The 13,992-nt window shown below is 36.4% G+C and overlaps 1 protein-coding gene across 1 annotated transcript in view; it reads left to right on the top strand.

Moving 5' to 3' along the window:
- Positions 1-10,664, top strand: part of fws (Conserved oligomeric Golgi complex subunit 5 four way stop) — a 70,384-nt gene extending 59,720 nt beyond the window's left edge. Inside the window, exons 14-15 of the mRNA XM_083112451.1 lie at positions 6,210-6,413; positions 10,219-10,664. Coding sequence (XP_082968577.1) covers positions 6,210-6,413; positions 10,219-10,413 — 399 coding nt within the window. The 3' untranslated portion in view covers positions 10,414-10,664. The remainder of the gene's footprint in view (positions 1-6,209; positions 6,414-10,218) is intronic.
- The last annotated feature ends 3,328 nt before the right edge of the window (positions 10,665-13,992 follow it).

Genomic DNA, 13,992 nt, shown 5'->3' on the forward strand with positions numbered 1-13,992 from the left:
GATGCACATGGAAATTCCTGGTTTATGTGTTTTGGGGATGCCATAAGCAATGGCAGGTGAGGGGTGGGGGTTGAGGAGATATTTGTGGTCTTCCTGTCTAAGCATAGTACTGCTTTTCACTGCACATTTCACTATTTTGCTGTATCTGTCTGTGGGGTCCTTTGCAATGGTACTGTAGGAGTCACTGTTTAGTTTTTCCATCACTTTTTTTGTGTACTTGCCCTTTTGCATTATTACAAATTGGTTTGTTTTGTCTGATTTTAGACACCAGCAATCATTAGCGTTAAGCCACTTGCTAAAATCGGATAGAACAGACTTAATTTTCTGATCCACTGGGTTGTTTTTTTTTCTTTTGCTATTGGTGGTCACTTGTTGCAAGATACCAGCTGTTGTTGTTCGAATGCTGTCAGAATCCTGAGGTTTGGGAGGGAAACAGGCTGCTTTTTCAGCTGCACATATAAGGCCAATTTGGTTACAAATGTTCTATGTGGGAACCATGGGTAACCCGACAAATGTCTACACGGTAATCAAACTCCTGCCAAATATGGCTCAATATGTCCTTTGTAACTGTGGCTGTTGCTTGCTCAATTCTCCCCCTAAGTTCCACAACACCACGTGGAAGAGGAGGGACATAAACAAGGTTCTTCACATATCCCCATAAAAAAATTGCAGTGGGTGATATCGGCGGACCTAGGGGGCCACTTCATCACACACTGGTCATCGTTTCCTGCACAACCAGTCCAGCGGTTGGGAAGCTCTGCGTTAAGAAATACCCAAACAGCACGGTGAAAATGCGGAGGAGCTCCGTCTAACTGTAGCACATAGTTTTCCAAATCGTTGTTCAACAGCGGTATTAACCAATTCTGTAACATTTCAAGAAACGACTGCCCAGTTACAGTTATTTTCCTGTAGGAAAATAATTCTACAATGCAAGCAATGCGTACATACAAGAAAAACCAGTTACAGTTGGTTCTGGAAAAAAGAAAGGCCCATACAATTTTGGAGAATCTTGCTCGTGTTCCACAACGGCATATGGGTTTTCCAGTCCCCAAATTCTACAATTGTGTGTATTCACCTTCCCACTTGGATGAAATGTAGCCTCGTTACTAAAAATTAGCATATTCACAAAATCACCATCTTTTTGTTGCAATGCACAGCAAAAATGAAATTGCCTGTCTTTATCTTGGGGATATAACTTTTGCATTAACTGAACTCTATACGGTTTCATGCTCAACTTTCGATGTAAAATCTTCCATACAGTCATTGTTGGCATACCCAGCTCAGATGACTCTCTGCGTGAAGATTTTGTTGAACTTCTCGTAAATGCTTCTTTCACTCGTTTAATGTCACCTTCACTCACGCCTGGCCTACCACCTTCTTTCTTCGCACACAAGCACCCAGTGTTAACAAATTTTCGATACCAATTGAGGATCAAGGCCTCCCCCATGGCGCAGTGGTAGCGTCATTGCCTTGTAATCAAGGGGTCCCGGGTTCGATACCCGGTGGAGGCACAAGTGGTTCGGATTCCACTTTAAACTGTAGGTCCAGTCCCGATTAGCCTTACTGCGCATAAAGTGGACTTAAAACACCAAATCAAACCAATCAACCAATTGAGGATCGCCTTTCTGGTAGGAGGTTCTTTCCCATACTTGGTACTATATTTCCGTTGGACATCTGTAGCACTTTTTGATTTCTCAAATTGTACCACACAAAAGGCCTTCTCAGGTTGAGAAAGTGCCATGATGAATGTGGCACTCTCTAGCAGAAGAAAATGAAACTACTAGAAACACCTACAATACAAAAAAAAAAATCAACTTTACTCTTTAAAATAATCTACTTTGTTACTCGATAGTGCTAACATTTTGTCTACAATAAATTTTTCAAAGTGGGTCAGGAGTTTTATGTACACACTGTATTACATCCAACAGTTGGTGCTGAATAAATTGAAGTAATTTAATTACTCTCTCTGTGCGTGTGCATGTGTGGTACATTTTTTTAGCTACTTGGTATGTTACACCCTTTCGGTATTGTATTATTAGGGTTGAGATGTTGATGTTGATATACAGGGTGATTCAAAAGTTCCTTAACACCCCCTGTAAAATGTAAAGGAGTTAGACAGAGTACAAACTAGCAATGATATAAACAGGTTAGGCCTTTGGGGGAACCATATTGATGTGTTCCAAGCAGACGTCTGCCATATTTGTGGCCACCATATTGAATTGAACTCAAAATTTTTAAATGGGAAGGGGTCATGTGATATATCAAATAAGGCTAGAATTTCATGAGTAATGCAATGTTGAAGTTGTTTCTGATTCCCCCATATACCAATACTTGAACAAAACAATTTAAAGTACATACTTCAGAGCATTTATGAGTTTTACTCTACGAGTATTCGGTTGCAATTATATTATTCTCCCAATCAAGGGGTTCTGGGTTCGATCACTGGTGGAGGCACATTGCATACCAGTTCTGATCCCACTTCAAACTGTGGGGCCAGCTCCAATAGACTTATGGACGTCAATAAACTTTTTCACATATTAATATTTTAAAGCAGAACTGGTATATTGTTAAGTTCACTTACGAGATAATCAAAATAATAAAACAGCTCCCATTTAGTCACAGAATCCACTTTGTCTTTACACAATACTAGACCAAAATTAATAATTATGCATAATTTCAAGGATATTTAGGCTGCAATACTGTGTGTGGCATTTTGCAGATTCTATGAGTTATTTCAACCCCAGAAAAGTTATGAGACAGTATTGATGTTAAAATTCTGGCTGATGACACTGGTACTACAGATCATCATCATCCTGCCTCTGGCTGGGTAGGTGTTGAAGTGAACCCTCTCCATTTTTTTCTGGTCTTCCACCACTCCTCTCTTTCCATGGTGTTCCAATCTTGTCCTCTTCTCCTAACACTCTCTGCTATCTGATCTTTCCACCGACATCTTGGTCTCCCCCTTGGCCTTATTCCCACTCCTTGTGCATTGTAAGCTCTTACTGGTAGTCTTTCTGCATCCATCCTCTTCATGTGTCTGAACCATCTCATCTGGGCCTGATCTATTCTGTCCTGAAGCTTCACCACACCCACTGTCTGTTGGATCTCCTCATTCCTTATTCTATCCCTTCTAGTCTTCCTCAGTTTTTCCTTAAAAATTTCATCTAAACTGCCTGCACCTTTCTTTGGTCTCTCTTTGTCATTGTCCAAGTCTCTGCTCCATACGTAAATATTGGCATATGTGTTTTTCTTGTATGTACGCATTGCTTGCATTGTAGAATTATTTTCCTGTAGTTTACGGTTATTATAAGCATAAGAAAGCAGTTTTTCATTTTGACTAAAGATACAGTTATAACAATGGTTAGTAATTTTTTAAACAAAAAGAATCCGTTTTATATTATGGATGTTGTCAATGTTGTAATATAGCAACTTAACTGTGAAAAGAAGCAGTCTGTTTTATTTTTATTTCAGATTTTTTAAATTATGAATACCACATATCATCAGGTAATTCAAATTCATCATTGTTTTCACAAAGCCTCTTGATGTTTTCTGTTACATTAAATTTTAAAGATGGTGGCTTACTCCATTTGTGAAAAAGAAAACTCCATACTGGATCTATGTTACCATTTTCATTATTTAATTTATTCCAGTGTTCTTCTGCAATGAACGAAGCTTCCCAGACATTCAACTCTGTGTTCCCCGTTAATCTTTTTAAAAACCCTTCTCTTTTTAATCAAATGCTTCTCTTCGATGATATGAGTTGACAAACCTGTTCTTGGGTTTAGATTTATAATGTCCAAATCGTGTTCGTGCCATCTTATTGCCAATTTCCTTGCTGTTTGTCCCACATAATCCTTTGAACATGAACAACTTATATTGTATATTCCTGTGGTTTCCGCATCTGGTAGAGAGTTTCTCATTTTGAATTCATTAAATGTACATTCCAAACTTCTTGGTGATTTAAAAACAATTTTGAAAATAAATGTCTGATGAAAGGAGCGTGTGTTCTCCTGAAACGTCACAAAGAAAAACTGTTTTCTTATGCTTGTAATAACCGTAAACTACAGGAAAATAATCATAGTATGTGTTATATATTATCTTCTTGCATTTCATAGGTTACATTCCTGTTCCATATTAATCTTTGAACTCTTTGATATAGTTCACCACCCATTTGTCCTCTTCTGTTTATCTCCTCATCTATTCTTCCACTTCTCTCAATTATGCTTCCTAGACATCTACAGATATGAACAGATATATCAGTATCGATATTGGCTCAGCCCTAGGTATTGTTGTTATTGTACATTCTCTAGGTGTATTCTGTATTGGTAAAGTTCCCTGTGCACATTGCACCATGCCATGAAAGCACGAGGCTGATGTTGAGGTAGGACCCCATACATTCTCGATCTTGCCCATTTTTAAAGTTAATGTGATCAACTCTGGTCACCTTTATTCCTCAGGAACCTGTTTGTTTGAGGTCGGTGAATCCCAGACCTGTTTCTGCCAGCCTCTGTGGCAGAATGGTTAGCACACAGCATGCTATGGTGCCCGGGGGTCCCAGGTTCGAATCCCACCCTGAGCTTGGGTGTATGCGAGTGTCCAAGACAGGAAAGATTCTGAGATCGTAGAACTCCCACCCCAAGAATCGAACCCAGGTCTCCTACGTAGCAGTCTGACACCAAGCATAACACCACAGCTCCTTCTATTCTGTATAATCTATTATATAATCAAAATGACAATGATTGGGAAGCCTAGTACAGAGTGATTAATGCAATGTGTCGTGAAGTCAGGTGTCCTGAGTTTGAATCCTGTGTAACAGATGTTTGTGACACTGTGTTTGATGTCTCATCTATTATCCTCACTGGGTTGGAAATCAATGTAAAGTAATGTAAAATAACCAAAGCAAGAGAAGAAAGAATGAGTGCAATTGAACTGATGGTAGCATATGTAACCTGTGAATTGAGGAAGAAAAGTAGAATTGTCCTTAATTTTGTGACAAGGAATGGATTCTTTAATCAAAGACACCTATTATAATTTCTAAAGTCAATGATTGTGAGCCTTGTGCCAAGTGTTGAGAATGAAATATATTCACAGTTCACACTGATCTGTATCTGGAAATCCTTGAAAACCTAGGAAAAGTCAGGGAAATCCATTTATGGCTAAAATGATCAGGCGAAAATCTGGGTAATCCTCCTATGGTTGAGAATGTCAGGGAAATCCACAAAAATGTTCAAAAGCCTTGAAATGTAGGCTAGATTCTTAATTTTGTATGCAACTTTTCAGTTTGTTATTATTTTCTATTGTTTCTTTTTTTTTAATGTTTTCCTTTATGTAATGATTTAAATGAGGCCTTGGTCTTCCAGATGGCATAGTGGTAACGTCTTTTTCTTGTAATCAGATTGGAGGTAAATTGCACAGTGGTTCCGATCCCACTTTAAACTGAAGGTCCAGTCCCGATTAGCGAGTGTGTATAAAGTGTACTTAAAACAACAATTCAATTAAATGCAGTCTTCTAAATCTTGTGTACAAAAGTGGAAGAAAAGATTTACAGCCTTAACTTTGTCATGAAAATGAAGACAAAATAAATAAATGTAAGTAAATATTGAATGTGAAGAACTTGCAGGTAATAAGGATTTTTTGAATATTTAATTATTTATTCCCAATTAGGTACCACATGTGTTCATAAATAACAAAACATATGTAAAAGTATGGTGTTTCTTGCAACTGAAACCATTCATTTCATTATCCCATGCAAAAATGTAGTGTAAACAGAGTTGAGTTAAGTTAAAACATTATGGAATGAGTTAAGTTAAAACATTATGGAATGAACACAAACTCAATATGCTGACCAAGGCAGAATTTATTTTATTTTAAAAAATATGAACAAAACTTTACATTTCAACCTTCTAGCAAGGTCTTCTTCAGTACTTGGTACAGAGTCTGAAGAAGACCCTGCTAGAAGGTTGAAATGTAACTTTTAGTTTATATTTTTTAAAATAAAATAAAATCTGCCTTGGTCAGCATATTGAGTTTGTGTTTATCGTGGAAAAAAGGCTTAATTGTGCTATAATTACAGAATGATCTGGAATGATTTGAAAATGCCTGGAAAAGTGCGGGGTATTTTATTATGCAAAAGAGTCTGAATCCAGATTTTTGTGCAATGTTGAATGTATTGTTCATATATACATATTTAATTAATTTTCATATTTCAGATGGAGCTTGCTGTTACTCCCTTATGCCAAAGGGCAGGTGAACTTGGCAAACCGTATCGTGTCCTGCGCTCATTTCGACCATTATTGTTCCAGACGTACGAGGACATTGTGAAGTGCTCAGCACTGGGAGATGTCATTCCGTACAGCCTTGTTCTGCATTTCCTTTTCGCAAGGGCTCCTCAGGAAATGCAATCACCGCATCAGGTAATATGCATTACGGTAACAGGAAAGACACCATTGCAAGTTTAGTGAGTTTTGTAGCAGAAATTAAAACTTAGGTTTGCATTTTGTTTTGTGCTTGTATGCTTATTGTGATGGTATTTTTTCTGATACATAGCAAACGGAACAAGTGTTAACCAGAGAATTATGAGAATATCGTGCAACATGATATCACAATTTTCTTGTAAAACTTTCCTTTGCATTTGATTATAATTCTGTACATGTTTGTACAACTTTTCTGAAGCATATGCACATTGGTAGATTTAGCTGAAGAGGCCCATCCCAAAGAAGGAATGAAGATTTATTGTAGAAAGTATTGGTAGTGTTATATTACAACTACAGCGCCTTGAATAACGTAGTGTGGAAAACGACCCAAGAAACTGGTTCCCTAGACGACAACATAGATGGCAGTGCGATCTGTACAGGTGCTAAGTTTGTTATGAAAGTAATGCGGCTTAGTTAGTTTTTGGAATATGTTGTGCAGATTTGTTTGTCTTGAAAGGCAGTAGGTGAATTGATGGAAACAGTTATATTTGTGGAGTGATTTGCAGTCATGAAATGGCATTCATTTACACAGAAAAGTAACGTGAATATGTTTTATGTGCAACACAAACACAAGCAACAACATTGCAATGTGAGGCTGGACATCGAACATTGGATTGTGTACACAAGTTTATTTTTGTATGCTAATAAAATTTATCTTTTTGTTTGGGAACACTAAATATACAAATACCCTTTTCTTTACTTGAACGATGTCCACTAGAACAACCAGGCACAAAACAGTGGCGATCATATCTTCGAGACATGGTGAAAATATAACTCAACCAATGCGTTGTTTACATTTTTTCAGTAAGCAAGAAACGAAAAGTGGCATATTTCACGCTTGCGAGTTTTTGGGCGGCAAGTTAGACAACACGCGAATGGATGTAAAACAGATTTTTGAAAAATAAACGAGTATTGTCTGTGTGAATTTCCATAAAAATAATGTTTGTGACAATGACAATATTAATGAACCTTTCAGGATAATGCATATGCAATATTAATTCTCGCGGCAATTGTCATATTACGAGTTAAGAGTAACAATCCATACCTATGTTTTCTTCTGTATTGTTAATAAAAAAACTGAAGGACAGGTAAGGATTGACGGTTCAGAATGTTCTTTAATATTTTCGCGACTACTGTACCAAATATCATAACAATTTTCTGATACAAAGAAATGTTACAAGGAAAAGAATCAGACGTTGCAGCAAAAACTCCATTTACTTCCATTATAAGCAGACGAATGCCATGCACCTGTACCGACACCAGCGCCTCTAGCGGTATCATTTCTGAGTGGAACCTGCCAGAGAGGCCAGATCCGTCCGTTTTTCACACTACATTATTCAAGGCACTGTAATTACAACTAACATTAAATTTTTCAGCAACCAATCCTTTCCCAGATAATAAAATTATAAAACTAAGTTTAACACAGATACATTAATTGGAACTAGATTTATTAGATACTTAATTAAATCGATGCCAGAAATGAAATTGGACCTTGTTGGTTACAAGAAAATAACATTAACTGATTGAAACAAAGCAAGAGCAGCATTCTAGGTCAAATATTTCCCATGTTTGTGACTGTTTGCCCTGATGAAAATAATTCTCGAGCTCAATACTTTCTGTCATCATTGCTCATACAATTAACATTGAACTACATACTACTATTTCTACTAATGCCATCACCTTGAAACCAAAGGGTTTGTTCCTTGTGATTGACATATTTTAGGCTTTTTTAATATGTCACATTATATCTGCACATTATATTAATTTCAGTCTTATATGCTTATATCATATTCTGTGCACCTCTCATAAAAAAGTTATAGATCCGCCTATGCATGAATTTGTCTGAAAATAATATTCTAACAAGCAGATAGGATTATTTTCTAAAATAGAATACATTTAAAAATAATTAGACTTAAGCGAGTTACTAACTTTTTTGCATCTAGTTATTATCAACTTGTGTGTTTTATTCCCCAAACATGAATAGAAAATAAATGTTTTGAAGTTCATGTATATTAATAAAGAGGAGGTTAATGAATCAACCATTCATGTTCTGCAAGAAACATACGCAATTTTATATTGGATCAGTTGAATATTGGTCATTGTTATTGGTAAATTTCATATTAGTACACTATCACTATTGGTAAAAATTTCATATCAGTCCTTCCCTATAATGATTATATATTGCTTGCAGTATGCTCTTGTAACCCTGCCACATATTACTTACGTGAAATTTAGAAAATTTTGCACTTCCGCATTGCAAACTTTAATGGTTAATTTCGAAGATCCACTGTCTTCATTCACAAAAGGATACGGCGTTTGAAGCGAAGATGGTACCGCATCAAAGCAGTGAATGAAGACAGTGGATCTTTCGAAATTAATGGGATTTAACCATTAAATTTTGCAATGCGGAAGTGCGAAATTTTCTAAATTTCATGTAAGTAATTTTAAACCGCGTTTACCGCATCCATCATGGACTGCCACATATTGTTTATGTACATGGTATTTAATGTGCATAAGTCATCATTATGCAAGAATAAACAATATTTTGTTATGAATGAGTTAGTGCAAGGCATGTCATGTTTTTTAAAAAAATCTGTTAGACATATGTAAAAAAGAACCATGAGATGTACTTGAAAATGTTGTTTATAATACAGTGCCTTCATTGGTTGATTGTGCCGCTGTAACACTGCCCTTGTACTGGCTGGAAGCAAGCTGCTTGCCGCAAATTTGGATATACACATTCTCTGAACTCAAGCACATAGCATATTTGGTAGCTTTCCAAGCTGAAGTTTTGTCAAGTTTCCCTTTGCTATGCACACTGGGGAACACTGCAATAGAGCTGACTAATCAATGTGATGTTATAGAGAACAGAATTGTAATGTGCCGATTTGTGGCACTTCTCTGTCTACTGTGAATGTCAGTACAGTGGAACCTCGATTTTATGCTTTTCAGGGGACCAGGGTGAAAGAACATAAAATGCGGGAAAATGTAAAATCTGGGAAAATTTTATAGCATTTTGCTCAATTTGGACCATGAACATTGAATGTATAATGAAATTTTATTGCATTTTACTCAATTTGGACCATGAACATTGAATGTATAATGAAATTTTATAGCATTTTACTCAATTTGGACCATGAACATTGAATATATAATGACATTTTATAGCATTTTACTCAAATTGGACCATGAACATTGAATATATAATGAAATTTTATAGCATTTTACTCAATTTGGACCATGAACATTGAATGTATAATGCGAGAAAATGTAAAACCAAGGAATGTAGATGCAGGGGTTGCAGAAGGGGATTCTTATGCAACAACAAACTCGTCCAGAAGAACTAATGAGTGTGAATGCAAACTTCTCGGAGTTGTGCAAGATATTTGGCAGTCAGGGACAAAATTCCCAACATCTTCAGTGACAAAAATACATGATTACTTTACTTGTAATTGTGAAATATTTTTATTAAAATAAATCTATGGGCTTGAATTGAGGGGTTATGTACATCCAATCGTGCCAGCAAGCGATGTGCTTCCAACGCTATGTTGTAGTGGCACAATAACCTTTTTAAGGAACTGTGTTATAAATGCATATATGTATACCAGTCCTTTCTTTTAGCAGGTCCTGTACATTGTTCATTTGTCACAAATGTTTATTCTTCACTGTAAAGATATACCAAATGCATGATAATCCTTGACATCATGTTTACAATTTTGAAATTTTACTTTAAATTTTTTTGCAGAGTGCAAGCTGGTCAGTGAGTCGATACTCACAGTGGCTGGATGATCATTCCGACGAAAGGGAGCGATTGGAATTGGTCGGTGGAGCTCTGCAGAGGTATCAGCAGATAGTTAGGATGCGGAGGGAGCAACACTTTCACCCTCTTTATCCAATCATGGTGGAGCTTTTGGAGAAGGGAATGGCAGCTTTGAAATAGGTGCAGAAAAATGCAGACAGTGTATGTGCGTTATAATCTTGTGTGTATTCCGATACCTATTGAATCAGTATGGGACAGAATACCATCAGTATTACGAACACAGGTGTGTTGGAAAATTACTGAATTTTAACTATCCATTATTTCTAAAGGTAGCATGTAATTGAGTGTACAGTTCTGCCATTTGCTATTGTTTATGTATATAAAAATATTAGCAATGTACTTCATTTTTGTAAAATACATTTCTAAGTACATAGTTTTTTTTTATTTCAATGAAGATCCTTTAATTAATAATGAAACCTTAAAATGTGACTTTTGACACTGCCAAGGTTGACAAAGGCCATCTCGTAGAGTTGGTGCCAGTTGAGAATTTACGTGATAGCAGTGCCTAGAGTGCTGCTTTTTACAAGAAATAAAATGGAGGATTTAAAATTGTTGCCCGATCATTCTCTTCTGATGCGTTGAAATGGTCCTAACTTAGGTCCTATTAAAATGTTTTGCAGAGAATATTTTTTTCATTTAACAATTTGCAGATGGAGCCTCGCGCACATCAATAGCCTCTCTGTACAGGTACTTTTCGAACACACTATCGTTACATATCCCTCATTTTCATATTCGAGTTATGTTTAGCTAGGTAGCCTGGCAGGAAATATAAGGAATGTGTTAACTTCAGCGCCAGCTCAGTGAAAAGCATTCGCCAGTATTTGCAGAGGAAAATGGGATGAGAGAGAAGAAGGGGAGGAGTTTGGATCAGGGTGGATGCAAGTTGCATCTTGCTCGAGACAGTTGGTCCTGGGGTTAGGAAAGGAAGAGAACAGGAAAGTTGTTCGGGAGTAAGAAAAGAGGGTTCTTGAGTTTTGGAGAGTGAATTTGGGAGTAAAGTGCTGCAAAGCTGAGAGACAATTTAAGAGGCAAACTTCAGCAAGCAAGTGAGAGTTAATTTAGAAACTCTTCGATCCACGCTTCAAGAGAGAGACAGGTAATATGCTTTTCTAATGCCATCCTTGCCTTTGCAGACTTAAGGTCGTTGTAACCCAAATACAAGAGAGTTGCTATTCTTGAAAGGGTTCTGTAAATTTAAGTTTATTTAGGTACCTCCTGCAGTTAGCACATGCAGCCAAGAGAGAGCGTCCGGGCCCACTAACCCCCAATGGTAAGAATTACTTTCATCTAAAGGGCTCCAGGTTTGATCCTCGAACCTTTCAAGGTTCACACGCTCAGTAAAAGTGTGTCTCAATACGTTATTTTCAAACTTGCTGCAATGTACAAAACAAATCGTAGCTTTAAAACAAATTGTCATGGAGAACTTTCAGTGGAGGTCAAATGTATGCATATGCGTTGTACCTCCCAATAATTATAGTTAATGGAAAAATAAAATAGAATTTTTAAAAAAGAAAATGACATTCAGGGGTCAGGGGTATTGGGTTTGAATCCAAACCAGGGCATGGGTGGATACTTTATTTGTTTTTCCACTGTTTTTTGATTTGTTGGTTTACTTCTCAGTGGCTTACTAGACACGTCTTCCTATATTTTACAACACTTGATGTGGCTGATAAAGTTTATCACACAATATGCGTTCTTTCCAACACTGGCACATTGCATTTCACTACAGGAAGAATGGTCACAGATGTGATCAAATGTCATGTTGGATTGTCAACATACAAGGGAAAAATGTCTTTTTTGAAATTTCGTAATGTCAAAACGACGCACCAATGACAAAAATAGTAGTGGTAAAGTCCTTTGTTTTGATGTCCTCTCTACATTTCTTTGGTCTGAGGACATCATTTTAATTAGGATGTGTTAAGATATAAATCCCTATTATTTATAATTTACATTAAATGAAACATAAAATTATGCCATTCTCCTCGGGCAGAATTCTACCTCTATTAATTACTATTCCAAGTCTAATTAAAGAATTTTAAATCAGAAAAGAACTACAATTGAAAAGACAGGTACAACTTTTTAACCTTATCACCTCATACTAAATTAGATTGTAATTAGAAACTGTTAGGGTACATATTGCAACATGCCAGAAAGTTGTAAGGAGGGATGTGGCGGTATCCGTGGCACTTGTATAGATGATATGATCAACACCAAGCTTCAGCTGCCTTTCCTCTCCCCAGGTACCAATGTATTAGAAGCTGAGTGAACCCCAAGCGGTTATATTGTTGAAAAAAAATTGACCTGATGTCGCCCACTATGAGAATCGAACCACTACTGATTTTTTTTTAAAGGAAACCCTCTAAGCGGTAGTTTCTCCCTTCACTATCTTTCTCAATTTTTCACATGTATAATTTTTTTTCATTTTTAGGACAAACACAAACATCCTAACTGGGATTCGAACCTGGAACCCCTTGTATCATAGCATGATGTGCTAACAACTCCGCCATGGAGGTCGTCACTGACTGAACCACCGCCGTGTGTGTGTGTGTGTATGTATGAGAGACAGAGAGAACAAGGATGTATTTAGGGAAAAGGTCCAGGGGGGCCGGACTCCCCCGAAAGACTTTGCAAATACATAAATTAAGTAATAAAATACACTTGTTTTAGCATTTATAATCGATGCTTATTAATTTCCTCTGAACTTATTGGAAGGCAAGGATTATGGGATCATATGGCTTTGAATGACAGTACTAAATATTTATTCTTGCACACTACTATTTATGATAATATGCGTACAATATTAATCAGGAACTTTACTTTTTCAACTATTTGATAGGGATGTTGTTTTTATAAAAATTTTGGCGATCTTAACTACACGTAAACTAGATAATGAATACGCGCTGTTATATCTCTATTCTTATGCCATCTATTTACCTATTGCTGCAATTATAACAATACAATATTAATTAATTTACATATTTATATTTTAATTTAATATAATTATAATTTTATTATTATTATTTCTGAGACATTGGTTCAGACCCCTCTGAAATATATTTCTAGATACATACCTAAGAGAGGGAATCATTCTATATCGACATATACGCGTATATTTATTTATTATTTATATCGTATTTAAATATGGTTTAAAGGGGTGAATGTAGGAGGCAGGTAAACTTCTATCCTAACAACCTATTTTCCTCGACATCCTACGTAAGTTATTTCAGAAACAAAACTCATGCGATGCAGATATTTCAAGTTCATAGTCTACTCTTATCCCGTAACAACAGTTCTGTCACAACCTACGTGCTCTTTAATTGCATATAAAGCAGATTGATGCACATATTCCTGTCGCTGTTATTTTTAACTCATTTAAACACTTGTGGCTGTCTTCAACAATGCCACTCTTTCATTTCTGTCAAGAGACTAAAACCGATTTAAGATACTGGCTCAGATTGAGGAGTGGAAATGTTATTACTAATTTTCCCAGGAACAAAACCACAATCTCGGGCAAAAAGCATCTAGTAATAAGAGGCATACAGTTTTACAAGTTTTAAAATATAACTTGAGTTTCTACTAATTTTACTTGCTACGGTTAATGAAATTTAACGATTATGCATGATGGAATATTAGTTATCTCATATTCAGTTTTAGAGGTGTTTCCAGGTTAGAACGATTCATGCGGTGGTGGATAATTTG

The sequence above is a fragment of the Lepisma saccharinum genome, chromosome 26 (assembly GCF_977018435.1).
Source record: "Lepisma saccharinum chromosome 26, izLepSacc3.1, whole genome shotgun sequence".
In the NCBI taxonomy this organism is placed as follows: Eukaryota; Metazoa; Arthropoda; class Insecta; order Zygentoma; family Lepismatidae; genus Lepisma; species Lepisma saccharinum.